The sequence below is a fragment of the Bubalus kerabau genome, chromosome 9 (assembly GCF_029407905.1).
Source record: "Bubalus kerabau isolate K-KA32 ecotype Philippines breed swamp buffalo chromosome 9, PCC_UOA_SB_1v2, whole genome shotgun sequence".
Classification (NCBI taxonomy): domain Eukaryota; kingdom Metazoa; phylum Chordata; class Mammalia; order Artiodactyla; family Bovidae; genus Bubalus; species Bubalus kerabau.
Window position 1 is genome coordinate 111,644,276 of NC_073632.1, and position 19,397 is coordinate 111,663,672.

General features: G+C 47.2%; 1 protein-coding gene across 1 annotated transcript in view; it reads right to left on the reverse strand.

Moving 5' to 3' along the window:
- Positions 1-19,397, reverse strand: part of WDR27 (WD repeat domain 27) — a 136,830-nt gene that overhangs the window by 47,996 nt on the left and 69,437 nt on the right. The window contains 1 exon segment of the mRNA XM_055591456.1: positions 16,679-16,777. Coding sequence (XP_055447431.1) covers positions 16,679-16,777 — 99 coding nt within the window.

Genomic DNA, 19,397 nt, shown 5'->3' on the forward strand with positions numbered 1-19,397 from the left:
TCTTCAGAACCAGAGCACTGTATAGGAAAACACATGTTTGAAAGCACTTGACGTCTAAAAACAAAAAGCATTAATGCCACATTCACAGAATATGCATTGCCTCTCATAGAATGGAGACAAGCAGCTCTTCTGCAATCTTGATGCAGAGCTCATCTCCAGTCAGAGGATCTGTGATGGAGAACACGCTGCTGGTCCACAGGTCTCTGTGAGTAACAGGTGGCCTCCCCTCTTGTCCTGTGCGTTTCGGACCCTGTTTCTCCTGGGAGCCTTCCCATGCTCACAGGGCACTTAGGACCCCTCTCCTGCTCTTACACAGCTCCTTGGGTGTGCAGTGTGGGCACAGTGCTCCAGAAGGTGGGACCTGAAGTCAGCTCAACGCAAAACAAACCTTAGCATAACTACTCGCCAACCACATGAGTTTGTTCAAGTATGCTAACTTCTTCATGCCCCAGTTTCCCCATCTGTAATATAAGGATAATCAAGTACCCACTTCTCCAGGATGTGATGATCATATAAATATTTATTAGTAAATATCACTTCAGTTCAGTTCAGTCGCTCAGTCGTGTCTGACTCTTTGTGACCCTGTGAATCACAGCACATCAGGCTTCCTTGTCCATCACCAACTCCTGGAGTTTACTCAAACTCATGTTCATAAAGTCGGTGATGCCATCCAGCCATCTCATTCTCTGTCGTCCCCTTCTCCTCCTGCCCCCAATTCCTCCCAACATTCTTTTCCAATGTGTCAGTTCTTTGCATCAGGTGGCCAAACTATTGGAGTTTCAGCTTTAGCATCAGTCCTTCCAATGAACACCTAGGACTCATCTCCTTTAGGATGGACTGGTTAGATCTCCTTGCAGTCAAAGGGGCTCTCAAGAGTCTTCTCCAACACCACAGTTCAAAAGTATCAATTCTTTGGCTCTCAGCTTTCTTCACATTCCAATTCTCATATCCATACATGACCACTGGAAAAACCATAGCCTTGACTAGACGGACCTTTGTTGGCAAAGTAATGTCTCTGCTTTTGAATATGCTATCTAGGTTGGTCATAACTTTTCTTCCAAGGAGTAAGCGTCTTTTAATTTCATGGCTGCAATCACCATCTGCAGTGATTCTGGAGCCCAAAAAAAATAAAATCAGCCACTGTTTCCACTGTTTCTTCATCTATTTCCCATGAAGTGATGGGACCAGATGCCATGATCTTAGTTTTCTGAATGTTGAGCTTTAAGCCAACTTTTTCACTCTCCTCTTTCAGTTTCATCAAGAGGCTTTTTAGTTCCTCTTCACTTTCTGCCATAAGGATGGTGTCATCTGCATATCTGAGATTATTTCTCCCGGCAATCTTGATTCCAGCTTGTGCTTCTTCCAGCCCAGCATTTCTCATTATGTACTTAGAATAGTGATATTCAGTTCAGTTCAGTTCAGTCACTCAGTCGTGTCCGACTCTTTGTGACCCCATGAATCGCAGCACGCCAGGCCTCCCTGTCCATCACCAACTCCTGGAGTTCACCCAGACTCACGTCCATCGAGTCAGTGATGCCATCCAGCCATCTCATCCTCTGTCATCCCCTTCTCCTCCTGCCCCCAATCCCTCCCAGCATCAGAGTCTTTTCCAATGAGTCAACTTTCGCATGAGGTGGCCAAAGTACTGGAGTTTCAGCTTTAGCATCATTCCTTCCAAAGAAATCCCAGGGCTGATCTTCAGAATGGACTGGATGGATCTCCTTGCAGTCCAAGGGACTCTCAAGAGTCTTCTCCAACACCACAGTTCAAAAGCATCAATTCTTCAGCGCTCAGCCTTCTTCACAGTCCAACTCTCACATCTATACACGACCACAGGAAAAACCATAGCCTTGACTAGACGAACCTTTGTTGGCAAAGTAATGTCTCTGCTTTTGAATATGCCATCTAGGTTGGTCATAACTTTCCTTCCAAGGAGTAAGCGTCTTTTAATTTCATGGCTGTAGTCACCATCTGCAGTGATTTTGGAGTCCAAAAATATAGTTTGACACTGTTTCCACTGTTTCCCCATCTATTTGCCATGAAATGATGGGACCAGATGCCATGAGCTTCGTTTTATGAATGATATTACACAGTACATATTAATATCTAATGAATAAAAGAAAATTTCTAAATTGAACTCAAATCATTTTGTCTTTGGCTACAATTAAGAAACTAGGCTTGGGTATGTGGCCAGGAAGAGAAACTCTAAACTTTACTCATTTATTTAACACAGTGCACATGGAGGCTGGCAGCAACTTGACAGAAAACTCAAGTGGCATCAGAGGCAAAATCAAAACTGAGAGTTGATGCCTCGAGTTTGAATCCAGATGAGGATGGGCTCAGTACTGGCTCTGCCACACTTTGGGTATCAGACCTTGGTCAACAGACCCCTATACTCCTCAGTGACCTATCCGGTACATACAGTAATCATTAAGATCAGTTTACTATATAATGTATATAATTATATGTGGGTATAATGTAAAGAAAGTAAAGAATATATATCCACATACATACAAAAGAAAAAACACACAGGGAATTCCCTGGTGGTCCAGTGCCTAAGACTCCACAGTTCCACTGCAGGAGGCATGGGTTCAATTCCTGGTCAGGGAACAAGATCCCACGTGCCACATGGCAAAAAATAACAATAAAATAAAGATAATATTTAAAAATACCATACACACATGTGCACCTGCACACAGAATTCAACCCTCTTAGCTGTTCTAGAATCACAGAGATTATATTATTCAACAACCTAATTTTAGAGATAAGAAAATCAAGTCTCAAGAGGTTTAGTGAAGAACTGCATGGCAAATATTTAAGATTTTACTGTTATTGTTTAAACCTGCTTAGGAGATAATGTTTGAACAAAACTGCTAATAATGTAATGTGAATTTATAGCATATTGAAAAGTGAAGCACATCATTATCAGAGATTAAAGACCTGGAGAGGAGAGTGGAGATGCACTCACAAATATCTACAGGGTTTTTACTACAGATAAAAGGCTTCCCTGGTGGCACAGATGGTAAAGAATTCACCTGCAATGCATGATACTCAGGTTCGATTCCTGGGTCGGGAAGATCCCCTGGAAGAGGGAATGCTAACCCTCCAGTATTCTTGCCTGGAGAATCCCATGGACAGAGGAGCCGAGTGGGCTGCAGTTCATGCAGTCACAAAGAGTCGGACCTGACTGAGTGACTAACACGTTCAGTGTTCATAGATAAAGTGGGATAATATAACCTAAAGGCATGTTGGCATAAGTTAAAGTATACACTTCAAAACTTAAAGCAACTTCGGCTCTCTAAAACAGCATGTTATAGCTAGAATCCAGAAAAAGTTACAAAACAGAAGTACAAAAAAAATCCAACTGAGCCAAAAGAAGACCGGAAAAGAAAAAGAGCATATGGACAAATGGAAAACAAATGAACAAGGTGAGAGTCTTAAACATAATCATATCAATAATCACATTAAATGTAAATCGTCTAAATACACCAATTAAACAACAGAGAACATCAGATTGGATAAGATAAAGCTGAATATCACTTATAAGAAACATACTTTCACTATAAAGACCAAGCAGGTTGAAGGAAAAAATGAAGATATACTATCGTTATGCCAATCAAAAAGCTGGAGTGGCCATATTAATATCAAGTATATTTCAAAGACAATAAAGAAAAAGACACCATTTCATAATAGTAAAGGGATCTAACCATCAAAACGACATAACAATCCCTAACCTGATACAGGAGCTTCAAAACACATAAAGCAAAAGCTGACAGCATTACAAGGAAAGAGAGTCTCTTAGGGGAGGGGCCTCGGAGAGAGTCCCTTACTCAGAATCACAGAGTCTTCAATGCCACTCTCAGTGTTGATAGAACACGTCGACCATTATTATGGATACAGACGATCTGAAGAATGCTTTTGCCCATTTGTCTTAGTTCATACTTATAGAAGGTTCCAGACTACACATTGTTTTCAAGTGAACACAGAACATGAAACAAAGATAATTAAATTCAAATCATGCAAAAAATGTTTTGTAACCAAGTGGAATTAAATCAGAGATCAATAAAGATCTTGGGAAAGGTCCCAAGGGTTTGCAAGCAGAACACACTTTTAGATAATCCAGTGAAGCACCAGCAAAGAAACAAAAAAGGAAATGTGGAGGTCTTCTGGACTAAAGGAACATGAAAGGGTGACATCAAACGCAGGTGGAGTCCATTTTCTCCACACCCTCCCCACCGTTTATTGTTTGTAGACTTTCTGATGATGGCCATTCTGACCGATGTGACAGAATAACTCATTGTGGTTTTGATTTGCATTTCTCTAATAATGTGTGATGTTGAGCATCTTTACATATGTTTATTAATCATCTGTATGTCTTCTTTGGAGAAATGTCTGTTTGTCCTCCAATTAAAATAAGTAACTGAAAAAATCAGGGGGGTGCGAGTAAGAAGCAGTGCAAGGAGGGGATTTATGGCCCTGAGCTCCTACCCTGGGGGCCCTTCTGAACATGACGAGCACTGGCTCTCGGGGCAGCAGGCATATGGCAGCACCACCAGGGAAACTCGGAGTTTGCGCTCCTGTTATGTCTTGGCACAGGGGTCTCACAGTCCAGGGGGAGAAAGGCTGTGACTAAAGGAGGTTGAGGGTCAGGGGTGGGGGAGGGAGGGGCAGGGGTGGGGTGGGGTCTGCTGCAGAATGGAAGACCAGGTGAGGGGAAGGTGGGTAAGAAGTGTCTGTAAAACCTGCTACAAGTGAGCAGGCGGCAGAGGGGATGGGTGGAGGGAAAATCACAAGTGATGTGATTATGTTAAACAGCAAGTGGACGAGGTGGGGGTGGAGATCCAGGACACAGGCTGCCAGTGGGTGGCGGTCAGATGGTCAAAAAAGGGAAGACCCACGGGGCAGGCCCCGGGAACAAGGAACACCCGACCTGGAGGTGTAACGTGGAGCTGGAAATGGAACCTGGGTCTAAAGGAGAGGAGACGGGTGTCTGCAGAAGCCCAGACTTGGAGGTTCAAGGTAAGAAAAGGACGCTGCACTCAGAGGCTGCACGCAGACGGAGAAAGGACAGACCTACAGTGGCCCCTGAGAAACCCTGCCCGAGAAGGCAGGCTCCACCCCGAGAGTCTCACACCTCCTGGCCCCCAGCACCCCCACGACACAGACTAGACTTTGACTAAATCGGCTCACTGCTCCTGCAATGAGCGAACATTCAGTGTGGAGAATCACTCACTCAAAGAGGAAAAGGAGCCAATTTTCAAAAAAGAAAAAAGTTGAAAAGTGACAGTGAAACCCTGTGCGAGCAGCTGCGGTGGTCCAGGTCTGCCAGGAGCGAGCATTTCTGACGAAACCAGACTAAACTGGCCTCGACAACCTCTGCTGTTGCTGCCCTGCTGCAACAGTGCCTCTGCTGACCTCAGTCCACCCCCAAGCACACGGTGCTTCCTACTCAGTGCTGAGCTTCATTTCGTTCCAAATGTTGTAATCAAGAGCAAAAGGAGTCTGTGAGGCTCTGTTTTCTCACAAGAGACAAAGAGACAGGAGAAACGGTTCAAACAGACATGGCAGCAAAAGTCTCCTCTCCTCCAACATAATTTTTAGAGAATGAGGTTAATCAAAATAGAATTCTTTCACTTATTTAAAAAGTTAAAATGCAAACCGTGAAAATAATGAAACTTATTCCCCAAGTTCACAGGCTGCCTTAACTTTCTGATCCTGACAGCAGAAGGGCTGCAGGGAGCTTTAAAATGAAGGCTCAGCATTTCTGGGGCTTCTCAGAAGAGCCAGATGGGCACCCAGAGTGCATCTACAGGACACGAGTTAACCTTCCCAACCGAAGAGCAGCGTCCCTCGTGAGGACTGTGCTTTCGGCCCCAGGAGGCCCTTCCAGCCTCACTGCATCACCCTTTGGGGGTGACATGCCCGTGTCCTGTGAAACCTGTGGGCTCCACAGCGGTGCCCGACGGGTGGCGGCCACCTGTCTGGCTCAGGTTATGCCACCCACAGCAAAGGCACTGCCGTCAGATGCAGTCCAGGCAGCCGCACGCCTGAGCTTCCGTCTGACTGCAGCACGAGGGCTCGGCTGGAGCCCACCTGGCTGGTGCAAAGCCCTGATCAGACTCTCCCAGCTTCTGGAAAGTTCTCTGGCCCCTGCCTCCCAGCCTATTGTCACCTGGCTTTGGCCAGTGTGCTAGCCTGGCTTGGGCACTGCCGCCATCCTGTGAGCTCTTGAAATAGTTCCAGTAAATGAACAGATCCACCCGGGGTCGCTTAAGTCAGCAGCACAAGGCCACTGCTCAGAGCCAAGGCTGTGGACACCCAGGTGCCTGAGAGGCGGGAGGACACGCACTGTCCACCGCTGTCCATGCCCACGGACGACCTCGGAGCCTCTCGAGTCACAGCAGAGTCCCCACTCCCACCTCGAACCTGGCAGGTCTGAGTACTTTCTGACTAAAGTCAGACACACGAAGCGACAGCAGTCTGTCAAAACCACACTCAAAAAAAAAAAAAAACAAAAAACCAGAAAAGACAGCCATTCTCCAGGACGCTGCTTTGCCGGAAGGCACGATCCTGGAGAGTCACTACACTTAGAGAAATTACAGCCCATGTGTCAGCCGGGTTCACTGCACCCTCTGAAGTTCCAGAAGACTGAGGTCTGGGAGACGGACCCTCACGTTACTTGAATTGCTACTTTTGGACTGGCGTACCTTGCCCACTGGCAGCTGAGAACTGACAGCAAAACGCAGGCCGTGACGTTAGTTCCATTTTACGTGTTTTTGCTTGGACTTTCAGGCCAATTGCTACATGCAGAGCCTAACTTTCGTTGGTAAAATTTTAAAACAAGATGAAGTTTTATCCTAAATCAATAGTCAGAAAACTGAATGTTAATACTGATTCCCCACAACATTCAAAATTAGAAACACCTCGGGAAATTGACTCTATTCCAGGTAAGACAGAATGCTGCCTGCCCTCATCTATGACTTGGTTGATATTTTAAGAGGATCCTGAAGTCCCAGCTACCAAGAACACCTCCCCCAGACGTCAAGCACCCGTGTGCACGTGGGGGCTGCCTTCCTCCCTTACCCCTGCTGCTTCGGATGCGGACCTGCCCACCACGCGGACGCCAGCGGGGCTGGGAGCACCCCAAGGCCCTCTGTCCACCTGGGATCAGCCTGCTGCTAAAAAGCTGCGTCCTAAGAAAGGGGTTTTGTACACCAGGCAGCAGTTTCTCATTAGCTGACTTTATAAGTCCAATTCTTACTTTTCATTATCAAGTTTCTTCAATGGCTCGGGTTTTGTCTGTGAACCATTCTGTATCAGAAGGAAGCCTTTGGTCAGTTACGTAACAAAGAAAGAAGCATTTGTGGTGAACACACAATAGCACCACTCACCAAGCCCTGTTCTTGATTTCTGGAAATCCTCGGGTTAATTCCAAGAGACAGCGGTGAGGCCCTCAACCATTTTCTCCAGAGTGGGGGCCCCAGAGGAGGGCAGGGGTCAAGTCACCCCCAGCCAGCAGCCCCGGCACCCCACAAAGCCACGGAGAGCAGGTGTGTGTCTGCACAGACCCAGACCAGACATTCACGGTGTTCTTGCCCCCAAAACATGCTGCTGCGTTGGAAGAAAAGGCAGAGAACTATTTTGACGGAGACCACTGATAACTTCTCACCGAGGCCGCTGTGAGGCTGCTGTGACGTTTGAACCGCCAGGAGGGCAACGTCACGCGCCACGCACGCGCCACGCACGCGCCACGCACGCGCCACGCACGCGCCACGCACGCGCCACGCACGCGCCACGCACGCGCCACGCACGCGCCACGCACGCGCCACGCACGCGCCACGCCCTGGGGGCGGAGCACCGTCGGGGGGCCCCTCCCCCTCAGGCGACGAGACAGGTACACCCGGCCCAGAAAGTGAGCATGTGATGAGGCCTCGACGGCAGGCCCCAGCCTAGCTGAGTTTACCTCAAATGGCTGTACTGTACCGTGATTATCACACAAGGCACGCGACGTCTGCACCCAAGGTCCGCACAGAGAAAAACAGAAGCACAGCACTCTCACCATGCACTGTCCTGGGACTTTAGATCCCCTCCTGGAGCCAACCAAGTGCCCAGCACAGAGCCTGGTGTTTAACAAGCAGTTGAGGCAGGAGGGTAAATCAGGAGCTTGGGATGAACACACACACACACGACCTGATTAACCATCAAGGACCTGCTACACTGCACAGGAACTCTGCTCAACACTCTACTACTGCTGCTGCTGCTGCTGCTGCTGCGTCGCTCCAGTCGTGTCCGACGCTGTGCGACCCCACAGACGGCAGCCCACCAGGCTCCCCCGTCCCTGGGATTCTCCAAGCAAGAACACTGGAGTGGGTTGTCATTTCCTTCTCCAATGCACGAAAGTGAAAAGTGAAAGTGAAGTCGATCAGTCCTGTCCGACTCTAGCGACCCCATGGACTGCAGCCCACCAGGCTCCTCCGTCCATGGGATTTTCCAGGCAAGAGTACTGGAGTGGGGTGCCATTGCCTTCTCCACTCAATACTCTATGCTCACCTATATGAGAGAAAAATCTGAAAAAGAATGAAAATATATATCTGTATAACTGAAGCAAACAGGAACTAAACAGCCTATTGATGAGAGTGAAAGAGAAGGGTTTAAAAGCTGGCTTGAAACTCAACATTCAAAAAACTAAGATCATGGCATCCAGTCCCATCACTTCATGACATACAGATGGGGAAAAAGTGGAAACAGTGACAGATTTTATTTTCTAAAGCTCCAAAATCATGGCAGACAGTGACTGCACCCATGAAATTAAAAGATGCTTGCTCCTTGGAAGAAAAACTACGACAAACCTAGACAGCATATTAAAAAGCACAGACATTACTTTGCAGGCAAAGGTCCATATGGTCAAAGCTATGGTTTTTCCAGTAGGTATGTATAGGTGTGAGAGTTGGACCATAAAGAAGACTAAGCACTAATAACTGATGCTTTTGAACTGTGGTGTTGGAGAAGACTCTTGAGAATCCCTTGGACTGCAAGGAGATGAAACCAGTCAATCTTAAAGGAAATCAACCCTGAATATTCATTGGAAGGACTGATTCTGAAGCTCCAATACTTTGGCCACCTGATGAGAATAACTGACTCATTGGAAAAGACCCTGATGCTGGGGAAAATTGAAGGTGGGAGGAGAAGGGGATGACAGAAGATGAGATGGTTGGATGGCATCACTGACTCAATGGATATGAATCTGAGAAAACTCTTGGAGATAGTGAAGGACAGGGAAGCCTGGTGTACTACAGTCTCAGTTCAGTTCAGTTGCTCAGTCGTGTCTGACTGTCACCCCATGGACTCTAGCCCGCCAGGCACCTCTGTCCATGGGGATTCTCCAGGCAAGAATACTGGAGTGGATTGCCATTCCCTCCTCCAGGGGATCTTCCCAACACAGGGATTGAACCCAGGTCCTCCACATTGCAGGAGGATTCTTTACCATCTGAGCCACAAGGGAAACCCAAGAATACTGGAGTGGGTAGCCTATCCGCTTCTCCAGGGGATCTTGACCCAGGAATCAAACCAGGGTCTCCTGCATTGCAGGCAGATTCTTTACCAGCTGAGCTACCAGGGAAGCCCCAAATCAACTATACTTCAATAATTTTTTAAAAAGCAGTTGATAAATATCACTATTACAAGATTTACCAGCTGGTCCTTGTCCTAACAGCTTCCTATTGCCTCTATCCTCTTTAGAGAGTGGCATCTAAGAAGCAAAATGAAAATGGAGAAATGCTTTTTTTTAAAAAAAAGGTCATCAGATTTCCGTTCAGAGAGTTCAGGAGAAACATCTCAGCCACAGTCTGTGTGTTAACACAGCGTGGACACTCAAAACTGGGAGCTCCAATAAGAAAATAATATTGAATATGCTTGGTTTTACTGCAGATCTTGAAAAAAGGCCCACAGTGGCCCAGGCAGAGGGGAGGCAGTCGGCATGGACATGAGGCATTTCGCTGGGCTCCTTCCCAGCCCCCAGACAGAGCAGGAACCAGGGGAACTGGGAGAGGCTGGGACAGGGCTTCACATGGGTGGGCTCGGATCTGGCCGCTCTGCAGCCCAGGGGCATCTGGAAATGTCGGCACTGCTGGGGGCTCCCAGCATCAGTGGGAAGGGGCCGGGGATGTGACTGTGGCTGCGAGTGGACAGTTGTGCACGTTTTGGGACAGTGACCTGAGGAACCGTTCGAATGCATTTTCCTACAGAACAAGAAGTCCAGGTGCAGGAGCTACGGCCCAGCACCGTGACAAGACTGTCCCTGTGGGAGGACAGCGCAGGTTTCTATCTCAGTACCAAAAGCATATGAACTTTAGAATAACAATTAGGAATGAGGAGATGTGTTAGGTTCTCCAGAGAAACAGAACCGGCAGGACAGATAAGGACACGTTATAATGAGATTTATTACAGGAGGTGGCCCACATGGAGATGGAGGCTGAGAGAGCCAGGATGGCTGGAGGGGTCACTCAGTCCAGCCTGAGGGCCAGGGGGGCTGATGTCCAAGGCAGGAGGAGACGGACACCCCACTCAAGCGAAGGGAAGAATTCACCCTTCCTTCCACCGCGTGTGGTTCCAGGCCCTGGGCAGTGGGGTGAGGCCACTACGGTGGGAGGGTAGTCCTTCAGTTCACCAGCGCAGATGCCCCTCTCCTTGGAGACCCTCCCAGATACGCACAGAAACAGTGCTTCACCAGGCATCTGGCCTCCCTCACCGGTCACAAGGACATAAAATTAATTATCACAGGAGCTGTCCTTAAGCTCTTCCTAAATATATAGTTTTACTTCTATGGCGACTTCTGGAAGTCAGCACAGAAATGAAAATGGAATAAAATGGAATCAGCTCAGAAACCCAAATGCACCCCCCCCAACACTCTCCAACCAAAAACATCACAAACAAGCACCAGCGACAGACATTCGACTGCAAAAATCTGGAAGATATTTTCTGTAACCACAAGACTAAAGGATACAGATTGAAAAACAAATGGCGTAAACACGCACCACCCTCTGAAACAATGCGATTGTCCCGGGCAGGACAAAGTCCCGGGCAGCCCGCAGCCCCGAGAGCCGCACAGGCGCCCCAGCTTGGAAACGCAGGACACGGGGCGGCCGCCGGATTCTCAGGGCCGTCTCCCGACCAGGACCTCGCTTCCCACGTCCGTGTGAGTCTGCAACTCCATCAGTAAACGGGTAGCTTGACAAAGACAAGACAGCAAGGGGCCCGGCTGAAAGGGGCCCGGCTGATCCGGGAGCCATCAACACGCAAATTACGGGGAGGGGGAGCGGCGCGCAGAGAACAAGGCGGCCCTGCACAGACCGGAAGCGCAAATGCACCCAGCCCGCGGAAATCGGCAGGCCCGAGACCATGGAAAACCCATCCTCAGGACGCGGAACAAGAACAGAAGACCGGAAATGACTGCTTTCTCTTTTCCAGGAAGACAAGGTCAAGACGGCTGAGAGACGGAGAGCACTTCTCAATAGTGCACGTTCCTGAGGAGAAACAGGGCGGGATGATTTCAGCATTCCTTGTGAACTGATGCTCTGCGGTAGCTGACGGGAATGAACTGTGCCGTTCAATATTTATGCTTTGCTACTTCATTTAGGATTTCGAGTCTTCTCAAAAAGTGAAGCTGAGAGAAAACAGTTGTTTCCTGTCAGGTCCCACATGTGCAAACACATCTGTGTGGGACATGGCCCCGCGCTGTGCTCAGCCACTCAGCCGTGTCCCATCTCTTCGCGACCCCATGGACTGCAGCCCACCAGGCTTTTCTGTCCATGGGGGTTCTCCAGGCAAGAATACTGGAGTGGGTTGCCATGCCCTCCTCCAGAGGATCTTCCCAACCCAGGAATCGAACCGGGGTCTCCTGCATTGCAGGCGGATTCTTTACCAGCTGAGCCACTAGGGAAGCCCAGGGCCCCGTGACTTGGGTGTAAATCCAGGCTGGAGGCAGGCAGGATGCCCCTGCCCAGGGCCGCGGATGCTCACGCAGCAAAGCCTCTTCCCGGCGCCTGCTGGGGAACAGAGGCTCCGTCACGCTGAGGCCTCTTCCGCCGGCGCAGACACAGTGAATCTCGGTCCCTCAGAAGAGACACTGACGCAGAAGGACCAGCGACCCAAACAGGGCGGTTGGTGCTGGACACCACGGCAACGGGGGTCTCGATGCACCATGGCGATTTTGTGCAGAAGAAAATGACCTGTGGCTCGTTTTCATTTGTAAATTTTCATCCAACCTATTAATGTTTAAATTGTAAGACCTAGTTTCCTTAAGCCTCTCAATATCTTATTTATCACATGTAGAACTCTAGTAGATTTTGACCATCACGTGCAGAGTGCCCTTCAATTTGTGTTGACTCCACTCATGATAAACAGATTGAAATCCCTTAGGCAATGGTTTAATATAATTTAAATTCTCTTAAAATTATTGATTCATTTCAAGTGTAATATATTACATTTCTTTAAATATCAAAAATAAAAAACCAAAATGCTCCCAAGTTCTTAATTCTCAAAAATCTAATAAACTAAACTTATCAATATGATCACGCTCAGTTCAGTTCAGTTGCTCAGTCATGTCCAACTCTTTAGGACCTCATGGACTGCAGCACGCCAGGCCTCCCCATCCATCACCAACTCCCAGGGTTTACTCACACTCCTGTTCATCAAGTCGGTGATGCCATCCATATCATCTCATCCTCTGTCATCCCCTTCTCCTCCTGCCTTCAATCTTTCCCAGCATCAGCGTCTTTTCAAATGAGTCAGTTCTTCGCATCAGATGGCCAAAGTATTGGAGTTTCAGCTTCAGCATCAGTCCTTCCAATGAATATTCAGAGTTGATATCCTTTAGGATGGACTGGTTTGATCTCTTTGCAGTCCAAGGGACTCTCAAGAGTCTTCTCCAGCACCCAGTTCAAAAGCATCAATTCTTCGGCACTCAGCTTTCTTTATAGTCCAGTTCTCACATCCACACATGACTACTGGAAAAACCATAGCTTTGACTAGATGGACCTTTATTGGCAAAGAATATCTCTGCTTTTTAATATGCTGTCTAGGAGAAGGCAATGGCAAGCCACTCCAGTACTCTTGCCTAGAAAATCCCATGGATGGAGGAGCCTGGTAGGCTGCAGTCTGTGGGGTCACTACGAGTCAGACGTGACTGAGCGACTTCACTTTCACTTTTCACTTTCACGCAATGGAGAAGGAAATGGCAACGCACTCCAGTGTTCTTGCCTGGAGAATCCCAGGGACGGCAGAGCCTGATGGAGCAGACCCTGCTGTCTATGGGGTTGCACAGAGTTGGACACGACCGAAGCGACTTAGCAGCAGCAGCAGCAGGTTGGTCATAGCTTTTCTTCCAAGGAGCAAACGTCTTTTAATTTTATGGCTGCAGTCACTATCTGCAGTGATTTTGGAGCCCCCCAAAATAAAATTTGTCACTGTTTCCATTGTTTTCCAATCTATTTGCCATGAAGTGATGGGACCAGATGCCATGATCTTCATTTTCTGAATGTTGAGTTTTAAGTCAACTTTTTCACTCTCCTCTTTCACTTTCATCAAGAGGCTCTTTAGTTCTTATTCACTTTATGCCATAAGGGTGCTGTCATCTGCATATCTGAGATTATCGATATTTCTTCCCGCAATCTTGATTCCAGCTTGTGCTTTATCCAGCCCAGAATTTCTCATGTTAACTCTGCATATGAGTTAAATAAGCAGGATGACAATATACAGCCTTGATGTATTCCTTTCCCTATTTGGAACCAGTCTGTTGTTCTGTATCCAGTTCTAACTGTTGCTTCTTGACCTGCATACAGGTTTCTCAGAAGGCAGGTGAGGTGGTTTGGTATTCCCATCTTGAAGAATTTTCCACAGTTTGTTATGATGATGACCCTCAAGTCCTCTTAAAAATGAAAATGCTGGTCAAAAACTTAGTGAAATTTTCTTATTTTTCTCAGCTAAAAAGTTATAAGTCAAAAGTCAGTTCACATTTCAAATTAGAATCAGATACTTTAGTATAACAGTCCTAAAAACATTTACAAACACTATAATACCACTTATCTTCTGATTATTCCTAAATTTTTGAAAGTCTATTAACAGTGCAGGCGTATGTACTTATCTCTATATTTAACTGTAATCACTGAAGAAACACTTTTGAATCTACGGTAAGTTGGGGCCGCATCCGGGGAGGCAGCACACATATTATCACAGTCGATTTTAAATTAAAAGCCAGAACAATCAGTGAGCAAAAAGACAAAGATACGAAGGACAAAAACAAGCAATTTACAAATGAGAAGAAAAAACCTGAATATGTGATAGCATATGAAAGAATGGGTAGCCTCCCTAATATTCAAAGAAATTCAAATCAAAATAATGGGACACTATTTCTTGATAATGAAGTTAACAAGATAATCAAAGTGTTAACAACATATGCTGGTGGGGAAACCAGCAGCACTTTGAAAAATGTTTGTCTGTATTTATCAGAATCCTTTCAAAGTTTCACTATTTTACTCAGCAGCACTGGTCCTGATAAACCTAGTTACAGGAAACGCTGTGTACACGGAGATGCACATCAACATGGTAACATCAAGAATAGTTCAAGTGTCCATTATGAAAGTATCGCTATCTTAAAGCAAAAGAAGAATTTTCCAGACTTCCATCCCTTTACTCCCTGCTTCCCCAGACGCCGGCTGGCCCAAGGCAGGGAGGACAAAGGTCATGGCCCCGCGCACACATCCCATAACTGCTCCTGGTTCTTCCTCCACCGGGTCTCAGCCATGCCTGGAGCTGGACTCCACCTGCGTCTTGTCTCTTCGCATAAACAGCCTGAGGTCTCTCGTGCTCCTACTCTATTTCTTGGGTGATGCTAGTGACGTCGTTAAATGCAGCCCAGTAAAGGTGGAAAGAGCAAAGCAGGATTTTCCATAATAAACCCCACATGGCACAGAAATGCAAAACGGAAAATAAATACCTACTTAATACCCTAAATATCCACTGTCAGTAAGAAAGGGCTTTTGTGTTACCTTTCATCTCTGCTGTATTTCATTAATTATTTTATAACTGACATCAGGTAAAATGGACGCTGTGATATCAATGTAAGGTACCTTTGAAGACATGAGGTAAAGTTGCGTTTGTGACTGCTGTGCATTCCAGCAAACGTCCCCCACCTGTCTTCACGTGCAGCAGCTCTCCTCTGCGGCCCCCTTGCACGTTTCCTCACCTTCCTCCCTGTGGGGCCGCAGACCCACTCCCTGCAGCCTGCACGCTCACTCTCCTGTCTCCTTTTGATCTCCGGTTTGAATACCCTGCATCGTTTTGCTAGAAATCACAGTCTTGCTTGGCTGCCATCGCAGCCGGGATAGATTAACTGTGAAGTTCGTCTCCAGCTCAACACTGAAGTACCTTAAGACAAACACCACCTTCTATAGACCTAAAGCTGACCACCCGCCCTCCAGACCACACTGGACCTGGCCACCCAGCTCAGCTGTGTGTCCTGGCAGGACTGTAGGGGCAGCGTGCTCACAGCCCCTCAGGTCTCGGCCGCCCTGTGGAGGCCCCGCTGCCCGTGAGCTGGCGGGACCCCCGTCACTGTGGGAGCCCTTTCTCTGAGCCACACACACTGTTGGAATCATTTCATCAGTGCAAGTATCAGCTTCTTCCAAAAGACTCACAAGTCTTACTGTGACACCTGAGCAACATCAATAATGAAAAAGTCTACTCTGGGACCATATCTAGCAACTTATTCCAAGGGACTCAAAACTGCAATTTTTGAAAGGGGATAATATCGCTCTCAATTAAAATTAATTTACAAAGAAAAAAGCTAGCCATGGGATCTGCCTCCTGACGTCCCCCAAAGCTATGCAGCGTCCCTGGAACAAAGCTGGCACCACCCCGGGAGTCCTCATCTCCTTCCTGACCAGGAGATGCAGAGGCTAGCGCCCACTTTGCTAATCCTCGTGAATGCGCCCTTAAACGAGGTCTGGACTGTGGGAACACGGCCAGCAGGTCTGCGGAGCCCGCCAGCTGCCCGCCCCCAAGTCCAGCACGGTCTTGGGCCTGACCAGCACCAGGGCCACCACGGAGCAGCCAGTGGTGACCAGACAACCAGAGACACAAACAGAGGGAGATCTGGAGCAAAAGATGTAAGCATTATTAAACACTAATTAAAATTGAGTATTTGGGAATTCTGATCTCCCTCTGTATTGTAATAACAAGATCACTCACTTTTCTGGGTTGATCTGCAACAGACGTTACTTTATCTTAATCCTTTCTCCTAATTAAGATTCTATAAATTTTGTGGCTCTCCTTCTCTCTCCAAATTCTTTTCTGGGGAATTGTGAAATCCATTCCTTACTTGCACTGTACTTGCTTTCCTCCTTCCATCTTCCTGTCCACGAAGATCTCCTTATTTTTCTACATTTCCGTTGGAACAAATGTCCATTGGCACAGAATGACAAATACTTTCATTGTAAAATGAAAAACACTCCATTTCTCTTCCTCCCCAGTAAAGGTCGATTTTCAAAGTTCATCTCCCTTCACTCAGTGAGAACTAGCACGTAAACTTGAATATGATAAAATTCTAAAATTCTACCCAAACACAGTCTGACAGATACAACAGCTATGACGCGAGACTCGTATGAAACAGAGGAAACCGTACCTGAGCGGCAACCGGGCTAAAGGCCACGGCGGTGACCGTGCTGGTGTGTCCTGCGAGTCTGCGGGAGAAAGTGCTGGAGCTGGTTTCGTACACGTACGCCTGGAAGACAGAATGCGCAGATGCTGTGCTGCAGATGCGAATAATCCGCAAGGAATCGTGCAAGCGGAAGCACGTTCCCCAGCTGATTAAGCACCGGAGCCGCATCCGGGGCAGCGGCACCGCCTAAGCCATGGAGGTAATGTCGGAAGCGCGCTTCATGGAGGTAACGTCGGAAGCGCGCTTCATGGAGGTAACGTCGGAAGCGCGCTTCTCTCTTTCCCCCTTTGAGACGGTTTGTCATCTCCACGGATTTACATCATACTTTCTATTTTCTACCATTCGCCTCCACAAAACCCTGTGAACAGTTTTACATGTATGCTCATGTGTGAGGATTAATTTTAAGTAAACGGTTTTCTATTTCAACCTTCTCTGGAAGTCCCAAATGGAGTGGGAAATCTGTTGTATTGCCCTTGCCCATAAACTTGAGAGAGAAATGCCTATACTTTGCTTCCTACTAATCAGCTTGGAGTTGGAACAATTCAAACATTTAGAATTTTCTCCAAGCAGTTGATGAAATGAAAAGTAAAAGCATACATTCCGCTCTAACTGTATTACTATATTAAAAGATATATGTGTGGAGTCACCATTGAATGCTTCATTTTAGGAATAAACTCTGGTTCCCAAGGGTGGGAGAACAATTCTAATTATTAAGCAACAAAATGTGCCAACAAGTATTATCTAAACTCCACTGATAATTAAGACAAGTGCCATATTGCAGGAGAAAGACCTAAAATTTGATTCCTTTTCTCCCAAAAAAATCAACTTTAATGTCCCAATGAGTCCTTCACATTTAGACTTTCCAAGTGATTCTGTCATCAGCTAAACAGTGGAAGGACGGATGCTGAAGCTGAAACTGCAATACTCTGGCCACCTGATGTGAAGAAGTGACTCATGGGAAAAGACCCTGATGCTGGGAAAGATTGAAGGCAGGAGGAGAAGGGGACGACAGAGGATGAGATGGTTGGATGGCATCACCGACTCGATGGACGTGAGTTTGAGAAGGCTCCGGGAGTTGGTGAGGGACAGGGAGGCCTGGCGTGCTGCAGTCCCTGAGGTTGCAGAGAGTCAGACACGACTGAGCGACTGAGCTGAGCTGAACCAGTGGTGTTGCGATACAGTCTGCACATAGATATTTTATATATCCTGAACTCAAGTGGAGAAGTAAAATATCTGCCTTTTCCTCCTGGCCAAAGATGCATTTATTTGTAATGAATATGTTTACTTAACTCTAAGACTTCTCATGTAGCTACTGGCGTGAGACCCAAAGACAGCTTGAGAATATGCGTTTCTAACTCTGAGAACCACAGGGCTAGAGTACCCATGACACCTGTACCATGTATCTCTGTCTGCAAAACCCTTCACAGCTCTCACCTCAGCCGCAGCTGGCCAGGGCGTGTGTATGTGAAAAGGTTACCGTTTCATGCGCACTGAGGGAGCCACGCCACCAAGGGGCAAGCCACCAGCAGAGCCGTCAGGTGTCCACACTGAGACTTTCAACTGGTGTTTCTCACAACACTCTTTCCAAGGGGCTCGGGCCTCCACAGTCCCTCTAGCCCCACAGATGCTTCAAAACCATCCATGATGTTTCTTGCCCACATGGTGAGGGTTGTTCTCCTTAATTCTGCAGGCTTCTTGGAATCAGAGCTCTCCTCTTGTCTGCTGTTCAGATTGAGTGGATAAGGGAAACGACAATGACCACACCTCTGCTGCTTCTATTATTTCCAACTATAAGATACTGAGATTAATGATGAAAGCAAACACTCAATGAACCTAACTTGGATATCAAATTCCTCATGCAATCCTCTCTAGAGTCTTACAGAAAAACACAATTATTGTCCCAACTCTGCAGGCAAGGAAACCGGAGTTGGAGGTGGGCGCTCTTCCCAGATCTTGCAGCTGCAGGAGCTGAAACCAGGTTGGACACCATAGCAGCCTCACTCCAGCATCTGAGCTCCTTGCCAATAAACTGTGCAGGTCTTCTGGAGCCTCCACCTCCTTCTGCATGTTCCATATCGTGTATCATCTTTGATGTATCATTTGTCACCCTAACTATAGGTTGTGTGCACATGTTTTGTGCATGTGTGTGAACGTGTGTTTATATCTGTGTGCACATCTGTGCATGTGCTGTGTGTGCACATGTGTATGTGTGTGCACATGTATCCCCATGTGTGTATATTTGTGTGTATACATGTGTGTACATCTGTGTGCATCAGTTTGTACACCTGTGTGCATGTGTGTGTGTGCCTGGGTGCATGTGTGTGGACATTTGTGTGCATGTGTGTATGTCTCTGTGCACATGTATACACATGGGTTCACGTGTGTGCATGTGTGTGTACATCTGGGTGCATGTGTCTACATCTGTGTGCATATGTGTGTGCATCTCTGTGCATATGTGTGTGTGTCTGGGTGCAAATGTCTGTATCTGTGTGCACATGTGTGTGCATGTATACATCTATGTGCATGTGTGTGTGTGTGTATGCATCTGAGCCCACATGTGTGTACATCTGGGTGCACATATGCATGTATGTACATGTGTGTGTGCACAGGTGTACATCTGTGTGCACGTGTGTGGGGGGCTGCATGTGTGTGGGTGTGGGTGCATGTGTGTGCATGTCTATGT